Genomic DNA, 12,156 nt, shown 5'->3' with positions numbered 1-12,156 from the left:
AACATTCAGTCTGACACCTGCAGCGCAAGGGCAATCAATGTCTCCCAGGATGACAAAGGCACCACAAAAAAGGGGACTGTTGTGTCACTTCAGCAAAGTATGTTATGCTATACGTAAATCTATACACAAAATAAAGCTTTTAGGGCTTTATTTGATCAGATTAGTGGAAATGACAACTGATCATGCTATGCAACTGCACCATACACTCTGTGAGTGAGTGAGCGAGTTTTATGGCACCAGGGCACCTGTGGAGGCACGTTGTCGAAATGGCTTGTTCCCCAAGAAAAACTACCAAAGGAAGCGTGACAGGGTAGAGGAGAGTTCTTGGCTTTGAACTTAATTTGTACAATGTAGCACAGTCAATTGTGAGGGGTATGTATTATATATACACACATGCACCATAGGCAACTATACTGGCACTTCAGTCACCTACATTAAGGCACAGTCTGCTCCTGTCCTGCTGCAGCTGAATGCCACTAGTGTAGGCCTTCTTGAAACCCTGCCAGATTGGCAGGGTTCCCCTGTCACAATAAACCCTGTCATAATAAATTATTACAGTATTTCACCAATTCAAAACATAGACTTCTTACAAAAAAAATTTTCTTCAAAATTACAGTACAACCCCAATTGAAGACTTGGAAAGGACCATGCAAAATGTCAGAACAGAAAAACTGAGAATATAAGCAGTGATGCTCGGTTTTGCCCCCAAAAACTGGTACAGACCACCTGAAAAGCCCACGACTGCTTCAAGGTAGGTAGGTTCAATAAAACAACTAAGCATTTAATTGGAGGAGGTGCGAGTGAATATTCTTACCTAAAAAGAAAAAAGAATGTACAGTAGAACCTCGCTGATACATTTTTGAAGGGACCATAGGAAATAAATGTAAGAGACGGGTAACGCAAGAGACGAAAAACAGGAAAAACGACAATATTTAGTGGTACAGAATTTTATTTCAATGCTTACACGAGAAAAAATCGTGCAACATTGCCTGGTGCTTTTACTCATGTCCGAGCAGCACGAAAATTTTTCAAGCACCTGCAGTCTCACATCCTTTTCATAAATCTAGTGCCACCAAAGCCAACGCCTGGCAAGCGATCACTTATGGCGATATCTTCGAGAAATTGTCGCCGGTTGCGTCGGCGTCTCCAAGCGATACTGTAGGATCATTGGCACAGTGTCAGACCACAGTGGCTTGTAGTAAACGGTCAAACGCCTTGCGAAAGTAGAAGTAACCCCGAAAGCGGTCATCAAACAAAATGACTCCTGCTCCACCAACTCCTAAATTTCGTCACTAGTGCACACATTGGCGCACTCAGCCATATCTAGTAGACGGATAGAAACGTGGAGCTGGGAACGGCGTCATCCACAGAAATGTAATCAACGTATGTGATTTTTTTTTAGCACCAACAGCTGTAGGTGTGAAAGAACTAAGCACACGCAATCACGACCAGTGCGACTAGTCCGACTGCGAACCGCGCGCACGAACCACGCGAACTCCAACCAGCTCGAACTCCTCCAACAAATAACGATGATGATCAGTCTACGCCAACGCAATGGCACAAATAAATGCCAATCTCGAAGGCCTTGCTTTTGCGCGCAATTACGTCATAGACGCCATCTGTGCAATACATGCTCCCTTTTTGTTGATCTTACTCTAAAAAAAATTATCTGGCCTATTGATCAGTTCTCGTTAATTACGCATCCAGGAGAAAATTCTAATCAGAAAGACATGCTTTTCGTTTTGCAACATAAAAAAGGCATGTTCCAAAGAGTCTAAAAAATTAAAAACTAAACCAACGACAAAATCTTGAATAAGGTGTCCCAAGTGCAATGGAAGTATGATGTTGCATAAGTTTGCTAACTTGCACAATTTCTGCAATGCCTTCTACATAGCAAGCCACAGTTGAAACAGCTACGACTGCACGAACCTAAAGCACATGCTCTTTTTTAATGTGGAATGGAGGAAATAAAAACTTGGAAGCCACATGCAATCCACTTCCTTGTTTACGACTAAGGCACACATCTGCCACAGGTTTTACCAGAAGAATATCAAAGGCAAAAAGCCAACAAGAAGTTTTCAAGATAAGCCAATGCAATTGCAGCACGCGTGCTGCGCATTTCTAATGGAGAAAGCCACAATGCTCACCAAATGAGAAAAGGGCACTTGCAGCATCTTAGAAAAATCTTAGCCAGCGGCTGCAACCGCAAAAAGTAGACCACCAGAAATATTGTGTTGCTCTTACGCCTGTGACAAGCACCGCAGTGAAAGTGCAATTCAATGAGAAGAAAACTCAAGCAGCGTACCAAAAATAGCAGCCAATGTTTTAAAGAAGAATTGTTCCTGAAAGTTTTGAACCCCACACAGCTTTCCTTTTTTATGTACAGGAGTCTCTAAGCAGACAAAAAAAAAAAAAAAAAGAGAGAGAGGCCATCCATCCCTCTGTCGAGTTTGTTGTAGAAATACAAGCCCATAAAGCAAAAATTTCCTTGGTGCACGGCTTCAAACTTTGGGCCCCATACTCAAAAGCCGAAGTATTACCCACTGCAGTGAATAACCCGTCTTGTGAAATGTCAACGTATTTGAACCTACATGCGAAGCAATGCAACACCACAGTACTAGAGTGGGAGTACTCACTGTTCCTCTGCTCGCCGGTGGCAACCTCTGCCAAGTACCTGTAGTAGTCGCCCTTCATTTTCAGGTAGAACACTTTGCTCTCGGCGTTACTCGCCTTGGGGATCAGATACTTGTCTAGCAGACCCTGCAACAGGACAAACACCTTCGGTCAGTACAGCACTGACCATAGAATCACTCCCAGATTTGAACTATCTTAACCCTTTGAGAGTTTTCACTGTACATGTACGGCATCACTTAAGAGGCACCAAAGGGTTTTCGCTGGAGAAGTAGGGCATGCCTACTTGTTTAAAACACATGCCTTTTTCTCTTGCCTGGCATGTGCTGCCAGACTTCAGAAATGTGTGGAATTTTTTTCACGCACTGATGTCTCAGTTTTTTCTTTCCCTTGCGCATCCGAGCGCGTGGTGTGGTTGGTTTCGGTTTTGTCCTTTGGGTGGTTATAGCTTCTAGCACTCGCAAAGCTGATGGCTGTCTGGTTTCTGATCTCTCGAAGGGTGACCGCTTGTTACTCTCTCGTTTATTGCTCCCCGGAGCATGATTACATCCGATTCCGTGCGGCGCTAAATTACACAAACGATATCACCGTGGTTGTGTTTCCTGTTTTGGGGACTCGGGAAAACGTAACTCCATCTCATTGGCGATAAGACAAAGGATTATAATAGCTGTTTCACTCCTATTGCTTTATGAACGGGTGCACAACCATACAGTTTTCGCCCATGTGCTCATTTGCACAGTTTGCTTACGCTATGGAAGTGCATGCCGGTTGCTGTGCTGCTTGTGAGTCGAGCGACGATTCTTCCAATGTGAACTATTACCAAGTGTATTTCTGTATGCCTGCGAGTTATGTTTAATGAAACGCATAATTTTTTTTTTATAAAAGATCGTACAGGCGTTTTTAAGGACTTTCCTTGATGTTACTCACAAATCAACCATGTGCATGTAAAACCAAAAATGACTTGTCACTTTATGGTCACGCAAAAAAAATTTGAGACAGTTTTTTCTGAAATAGAATCTCCTCGAGAATTTATTTCAGCAATAAAAAGGACATTTTTGGAGTGCATTTCGCGAAAATGTTCGACCCTTAAAGGGTTAAGATGACGTGCACCTGTTGTGGGGCCCAGCTTGTCTTTCTAGAATGCCACTTAGGCCCATATGGCTACGAGATTTTATCATAAAAATGTCTTTAGTTGACACTGGAATTGAGTGAAACAAAGAAGGTTTCCACCAGTGGACACCATATCAGTGGAAGTAGTGACGCAGGTTATGCAAGCCCACTCAGCATGCAATGCCAGCTAATGAGATTTAGCTCACTGGAGTTACTTTATAGATCAGGGGCGGAAATGACATGTCTAGGAGCACTCCTGGGAGCAGGTAAAACCAGGCTGGGCACAGCTAAGATAATGTTTCAGAATGATAGATGATGTATAGACTATTTTGCATTAGAGGAGCATGCATCATATGAAAAGGACGAACCTGATAACACAAAGAAAGGATCACTCTGGATCCTTAATCGCATAAGGAACCCGATTGAACTAGGCTTCAAGGGACACTAAAGAGAAAATATTTTTTGCATATTAGTAAATTACTATTTCACAATACCGAAAACACCACTCTTACCACTAGAAGAACGAGAAAACGCGTGAAAAGGATATGTGGATGGTGACACCACTTTGAAATTCTCGCCCCAAATGACATAACGTCAGATTTTGATGGAATCCACAAGGGCCAACGCAGTTCCTAATCGGTAAAAATGGACAACATTGTCCTCCGAGGAGGCCATGGACTTGACATACCAAGTCTCAGAAAATTTGGTTCGGCTAATGCCATCAAAATACAAAAAAAAAAAGGAAACACTAAATAAAATCAGTGACGTGATGCACGGAAATATCGCCGTGAAATTTAAAAACAAAATTTTGACCTTCATTTTCTCGTCTATTTATCAACATATGATGGTGAAGTCAACATTAGAGTTCTCAGAGTACAGATTGTCAATCATTGTTTCACTTTAGTGTCCCTTTAAAGGATGTACAAATACTATTGTAGAAGGTGTTTTTTTTTAATACATTAAAAAATTTTATACACAAATCCTATAGTCTAGTCGTTATTGTGCACAACTCCACATCAAGGCAGAAATACTTTCTTTGCCACAGCTGGAATGACATTTAGAAGACTACAGTAATACCTCGTTAACTCGAACTCGCATATCTCGAAAAATCGGCTAAGTCGAAGTTTTCCGCGGTACCGAACAATTTCCCATAGGTGCAATGTCTTTATTGCCCTTTATCTCGAAGCATTTCCGTGCCCCACTTTCGGTTATCTCGAAATCTCGACTGAGAATGGAACCAAAACTTCGCCGCCGAACCGTTTCACAGAATACTAGCGGCAAAATGTCATACGTTTCACAAGGTTCGCGCGAGGCTGCCGCGTTTACGACGAAGTGAACACTGTTCCCGAAAGTAAAGTCGGAACCCAGCGGCATACCAACTTTGTCGAGCAACCCTGTGTCACGTCATGTGACGCTATAGACGTGCACATAAGCAGGCCCTGCAAAATAGCTCGGGTCGTACACGTTTTGTTTACCGTCAGATGCGATTTCGGCATTTTATTTACGCAAGGCACGTCGCGCGGATTTTTTCGTCGGCCATGCGATGTGGTGAGGATAACGCCACCAAAGCAAAGCAAGTCACTGATGCTGCAAAGAAAGGTAGCCCTAATCAAAGAAACGGATTCGAGGCTCGAAGTTTCCGGACGTCAGAACGGCGCTGAATGTGTGGCATCGTGCGAGAGGAGCCCCTTCCAGTCACATCGACAGATAAGGCCGATTCTCTGGACTTAGTGGTGGGCTAAACTGATCTAGCCTGCGACATCGGCTGGTTTGACCATTTTTTAAGCCAAACAATGTGGCGTCACGCACAGTGATCGCGGCAGCGTCGACGCAGCTACTCGAGGTGTGACGACATCCGCCGAAACAAGAAACATGCTTCGCTTGATGCGAAATAAATTTGAGTGCAGCGGCGCGGATGATCGGCACATGCGACGTGTTAAGCAACTCGAGAAAGCTTTGCTAGGTACAAGTGTTACTGAGAGGCAGACCAGCCTTAGTCGGTCTCTCTGCACTAAATAAAAAGGCAGTGTCGAAAAACACAGCTGGTTAATAGCGATGGTATGTCATTATTTTTCTTCAAAACCTTTACAAAGAGCCAGTTAGGCGCTCCTGTTAAGAAACTGGTCAGCAGAAATAACGTTTCTAGCTAGAACTGAACTTCTCAATGGAATTTGTCCAACTTTGCTTATCTCGAAAATCTGCTTATCTCGAAATTTTTTCTGGTTTTTACTACTTCGAGTTAACGAGGTATTACTGTAACTTTTTATTTAATTATTGACTTGGGGGCAATTCATATGAGAAAATTGTAGGGCATGATAATTGATGGCATGACAATTTTTTAGAAATCAGAAGTATCAAAAAAGTGCACGCGTTCCACAATGCAACTTTACATAGTCGCTGACCTGACTACTCGTCCCAACTATAGTCATCGCCAAGTAACGTTCTTCATAAACTTCAGTGTCTGGGCCCTACTGGCTTCAAAAGTGTGTCCTCCAATACTCCTTGCGAGGTGGCACAGACAAGCACGACTTTTGCATGTCACCAGTAGACAGGTCGCTTATTTCAGTGATGTACACTACAAGCTCCGGAAAGCACGCGGACTGCGGCCCGCGAAAACCTTGGCGCTTAGTGTCGCGTGTGAAAATTTACACCACAGATGTCACTACCACACCACATGTTCAGAAACCCCAGGCTTGCATCCCACCAAGCAGTTTAGTTTTCTCAGCATGTGGAATAGCCACCTTCCTGAATGCTGCTGTGAACAAGCGCCGAAAGCTTAAAGGGAGTGGAGCACCCATGACGAAAAGGAAGTGTTGGAGACAAAAGGAGAACCTTTTCTGTGAACTACCAGCACCACAGGTGTTCCCTGAACAAATCGCCGTGCGCCAATGGGGTACCCGCTGTTGACTGGAACAGTAGCTCTTCCATTAGCGGTTGACACTCATGCAAGAGCCATACGTGCCATATAGCAACTCTATAGTGCGCACAGTAAAGGCTGACGAAAAAAACCTTCCGCATAATTCTGGAATAACCATGTACTATGGGCAGAGCCAGAAAAGCGTGAAGTTGTAACCGTGTCGTCGAGTCCCCAATTTCTCATAACTGCAGGTGTACATTTTGATTTCGATTGTATGTTAAACGCCCAAACTTCCTATCTTCAAATTCAAATAAACCAGTTTGACCTAGAATCCTGTTATTCGCGACTGTGCTTTGTCATCGCAACAAATGCAAGTAGCAAAAATGTGCGGGCGTGGAGAAAAGGCTGCCCACTCAAAGCACCCCTTACGCCTTCGTGGCTGCATACTTTCTTGCAGTTACGCAAAGAACACAACAGTGCTTTTGTTCATCTTTCAGTCCTGGAGCTTCCCAGTGCATGATGACAGTCGTACCAAACTTCACCACCATGTAATAAAAAGGAAAATGCTAGTGCAAAGTTTTAGTCAGACTAAAGTGAGCCCAACTAGATAAGAGTCTCAGCGAGCTAAAACCGAAACTGGCCCAAGTGCCATATTCTCGGCAAAATTTCAAGCGTGGCACAGTTCAGTGCAGGGTTTTAGTTTAGGCACACAAGACTGGCATTCGAGCAGGAATTTGCCTCTGTAGATGCACCACATGGTTCCCTTCTGGTTATTCACACCTCTGCAAGTGGTCACACATAATGCCTGCTATGGACATATATTTGTAGGCTTCAGGATCAAAAAGTGAATTTTACATTAGTGAACCATTAATTCAATTGCTACAAGTGAAAACAACTGAATAGAAAACCAAGACACTGCCTACTTGGCAGTAAATGCACCAAATCTAACAAGCACCTGCTCTTTATTTAGATATTAAAACTAACAGCAAGTGGCATTGAGACAAAGCAGTTGAATGCACACAAGGTTTTCTCACAAGAAAAAGTCCTGAATATCTTGGGAGAGAAAACTACCCCACGAGCTTCCCCTTGGCAGCATGAAAAATTATAATGGCAGTTGACACTCGTTAAAATGCCACTTATGCTTAGGGATGACAGGCACTTTTCACACAACAGGCCACTAGGTTCCGAGGCCATAAGCGAACATCAGGACATTTCAATCCGAAGCTCGTTTAGCAAGCACCATTTATATGTTCCAGTGCAGCGAGCCCAGCTGAAGCACCTAACCATGGCTGGATGAGTTGCTGCCCTTACAAGTGCCATACCCACAGCAATGCTATTCCGCTTAACACAAACCACTAAGCTTAATCCTAATCCTGACAGCAGTGTTCAGAATCTTAAAAGTAAGACATTTGAATCTCCAAGATCTACGTTTGACATCAGCGAATACCATTATGCGTCGTAAATACAAAATGGCACATGGCATGCACAGTCTGTGGAATGACACCGCACGTAAATACCCATGGCGGACTGTGCTCTTTAAATCCACGATACCCACGCTGCGTTAAAGGTCGAGCACTACTCTACCTTCTAGTCCATTAAGTGCAACCAGGGGGGCTTGTCACAGTAGCCGTCATTAGCAGGAGCCGGGCAATCAAACCACGCCTCGTTGAGGAGGCCTGGCACGCGAGGGAGCGCGGCCTAACCGAAACCTGCCCCTCCCACGTCGCGCCTCGCCCACCCAGAGGGGGGGGAGAGACCGCGGGTAGGCAGTGTTTGGCGCCGTGCCGCCTTCTGTCAGGCAGGCCAGGAAAGGCTGGCCCCTTCGGGACGGTACACGCGAGGCAACAGAAAGAAGGGAGGGAAGCCCGACCGAGAAAAAGACGGCAGCAGGGTCGCGACCGCAAGGTGAGAGCCCCGGCGGCAGCTATACAGCTGCAGCGGTGCTGCATCGTGGGGAAGAAGCCCCGGGTCCCGGCGAGAAAATCGATAAGGCCCGGGACCCTCGACCGGCTCCCGGCGGATCGACCCAAGGTTTCTTCATCCCAGCCGACGGAGGAGGGAGAGGATGAGGCCTCTTCCGTGGGAAAGAGGAGCCCGGGTTGGCGCGCCCGTCGGCGACTCTTCCGAGTCGAGCGGAGGCGCCACTTCGCTCGGGTCGTCGCGTGGCTCGGCGAGCTCGCCGGAAACGATCATCGGCGAGTCGACACCCGACGCGACTACCGCGATCATTCCAGTCACGCGGAGAGGCCGCGCGAGGTGGACAACGCCGACGCGACTCGATGCCAGCTCCGAGAGGCGGCCGGGCGCGACTGCAACTCCTATTTCCGGATGTCGGAAGAAAAGCGAGCGTCGCTTTCGGCGATTGCCCGTCGGTACGCCGGCTAACCAGACGAGCCGCGTGCTGTGAAGGCGGGCTACACGTCCTGGCGACCTTCCCCAAGGTCGGTAACTAAGCCTGCGCTCCGCGAGCTCACCGCGCCAGTAACCGGGTTAGTAGCCGACCCGGAAGAGGAGCCGAGGCATCGTCCGCCAAGTGCTTTTGAAGTGGAACTCTAAAATCGCTTAAGGATTTCTCTGTGCGACGCGAAAAGCTTAGCACCCAAACTGCCATAGGATTCAGCATCTGATATTTACCAACCGCTGATCGGCGCATACCGGAATCTTCACTCGCCAGCCCCTCGCTACACCGCGGAGTTTTAGAAGTATTACTACGCACAATTTCGATGCTACTGTGTCAACGGTGCTGCAACTATGACACGCAGCATGACAAAGAGGAGTGGTACATTGACGCACTTAAACGCCCTTCCGGCCATTTCCGGCTTTGCAATCAAACTAAACATTGGGCCACGCCAGGAATACAATCGTTGGACACGCTTACAAATGTGTCATTTCTGAAAGTGTAGATGGAACGGCATGTAACTCCGAATCCGAAATCATCAAACAGCATGGGGGCCTACGAGCCAAAGCTCGATTCGGCGTCGCCTATTTCAATATTGTGAACTTGACGTTCGCAGCGCCACATCTAACCTGATGTGCGCTATAAACCAGGCAGGTAGGTGTACATATGGGCCTCATGTCATTCTAGGAAATGTACAGACTTCTAGAAACTGCATTACAAAACTGTATGAAGATCAGCGGCGCCAAAAATATCGCTACTAATTAGCGGGTGGTTGACTGCTGTCACGTCCTCTCAAGTGCAGCAGTTAACTTGGGGACGAACTGAACGCCCGGCGGCCACACATCGAATCGGCAACCGTGCAGTCGAGGCCTCCTCGCCCAGCGGCGTCAGCCGCCCCCGAGGCTGTACACAAATCGATCAGCGGGCGCACAATGCTCGGCCGTGTGTACACACATTCGATCAACGCCGACGATGGATGCTGCGCAACTCGCCGAGCGACGACTAGGCCAGAATATAGCTGAGCAGAGCGTTGTCTGTCGAACCTTCAGAGAATACGTCACGGCTGTCTTTTCGAATTTTCACATGCGACGGCGTACGCCCTCGCACCTTTCCAGCGTGATCTCGAGGGCCGCGCACGGAAGTACCTTATACAACGGGCACACGAGCTCCCGTAAACGATGGCGTGTATTCCGACTACTTGACAGCAAGCGCACTCCATGGGTGAGGTGCTTACCAGGGGCGTAGCCAAGGGGGGGTTGGGGGGGGTTGAAACCCCCCCCCCGAATTTTCCAGTTTTGCTTGCGTATATATACAAGCACACATACAAACGCACGCACGAACATACATGAAGTATGGTTGAACCCCCCCGAAAAAAATTTCTGGCTACGCCCCTGGTGCTTACACCGCACACTGGGTTGGGCTTCTTTCGCTCCCCCTATTAGCGCGTGCACACCGGCCACAAGGGAACGACTGCGGCACGAAACGCGTTGGATGGGGCTGGCTGCGAACCGACGTCATAAGAACGCTATTGGCACGGTGCACTTGTACGACAGCTCCTTGAGGAGTAGGCTGCTCTACGAGGCGTACACTCCGAAACATTTGCATAATCGAGTGATCATTTAAAGTGCGAGCGTGTGGAAAACGGACCAACTACGAACGCGTGCTGATGCGGTCGTCGCAAAGACGACGGGACTCCTCGAATGCTGGCGAGAGGAACCCGTGGCTAGACACCGACGACTGTCGGTCGGGGTAGCGTGTTTTCCTTATGTGCATAAGCCTTGATCTAACAGGTAGGACAGTAGAGCTAGGGCACAGATGCCTCGTCCACCCGATACAATGGGTTGCCCGCACGAACACGAAACAACAAAGGCCGACCGATACCGTGCCCTCGCCACGTCGCGCGACGTCAACTGGCTCCCACCCTCAATGCCAAGGCCGATCGCAGGCGAGTTCGCACCCAAGACTCATTCGGCTCCTCCCACGGCTACACGTGCCTGCAACGATTAATTAACAAGCACTGGCCTCGCTGCAATAGGTGGGTAAGTGGTGTCGAAACACTGAAGCGATTTACTTTCTTTGCAAGGCTAACCGTTCATTGCACGGGGAACCGAACCCCAACCGACCGTTCATATCAATGACGTCACGGTTCTTTGCCCTTTGGCGCGATGTTACCTTTACCTATACCTACAGGTGCCGTCGTTCCAGGAAGTAATTTCGCTAAACTTGTTTCTTCTGGTGTCATTCGAAAGTCTTCTTGCTCTGTTAAGCGTCTGGCTCCCTTAGAACACAATGCAATTCATTTTCACCGACTAATGACTGTAGACGACGTAGTGGGTTAGCAGGTAACCTGTCGCGCTCGTAATCCCTAGGATGCGGGTTCGACTCCCGGCCGGGGCCTCCGCAATTCGACAGGGGCCAAACTCAAAACACGTGCTTAGATTTAGGTGCCCGTCAAATAAACCCACGTGTTCGAAATTAATCCAGAGTCCCCCTCTAGGGCGTGGCTCAATCACATCGCGGTTTTGGCACGTGAAAGCCCACGAATTAAATAGTTACGTAGATCCTAGCGAGACGCCATCCAAGCACGAGACGACGTCGTGGCAAGTTTGTGCAAGTTCTTCAAGGCGGCGTCGCCACAGGTATTTTCTTCGCGCCTTCTAGGTTACGAAGCGCCTTCTCGTGGCACGAGTTGACGGTAACGAAGTCCACACGGATTTCTAAAGAAAGCTTGAAGTCCTGCTCCGGCGAAGCGAGCCCGAAACCAACGCCTCACCAAAACTGACACTACCAATTGAGCCAACCCGGAGGTAATTTATAAAGAAAAAATCGTTCCGCTTCAGTGAGCCTTCGTCTCCAGAGTGAAATTTTTCATGGAGTTTTACCACAAACTTGGGAACTAACATTTCCCGGAAGACCTCGGCATAACTAGCGTCATCTTTCCGGAAGCGTTACACGTTTTCTTCCACGAAGTTGACGCCCTCTACCAGGACCCCGATTTCGCGAAAGCAGTGCAGCGCCTTTACGCCAGCAATTTCGAGTGCGGGAGACTGCTTTTGCCGAAGCGGGAGATCCGTCCTTAGAAAAGCGCCGACAACAGAGGCAAACAAGCCTTCGGGGCCAGCAATTGAGACGCCCTTATCGAGCGCCAGCCTTCTCAACT

The 12,156-nt window shown here is 47.6% G+C and overlaps 1 protein-coding gene across 3 annotated transcripts in view; it reads right to left on the bottom strand.

Annotated features, from left to right (window-relative positions):
* LOC119383985 (14-3-3 protein zeta) overlaps positions 1–12,156 on the bottom strand; it is a 41,399-nt gene that overhangs the window by 20,097 nt on the left and 9,146 nt on the right. For all 3 annotated transcript variants that reach the window (XM_037652269.2, XM_037652268.1, XM_037652266.1), the window contains exon 3: positions 2,637–2,760. In XM_037652269.2, coding sequence (XP_037508197.1) covers positions 2,637–2,760 — 124 coding nt within the window. The remainder of the gene's footprint in view (positions 1–2,636; positions 2,761–12,156) is intronic.

The sequence above is a fragment of the Rhipicephalus sanguineus genome, chromosome 2, assembly GCF_013339695.2.
Source record: "Rhipicephalus sanguineus isolate Rsan-2018 chromosome 2, BIME_Rsan_1.4, whole genome shotgun sequence".
NCBI lineage: Eukaryota > Metazoa > Arthropoda > Arachnida > Ixodida > Ixodidae > Rhipicephalus > Rhipicephalus sanguineus.
The sequence above is the reverse complement of the archived record's forward strand: the minus strand, read 5'-3'. Positions and strand labels throughout refer to the sequence as shown.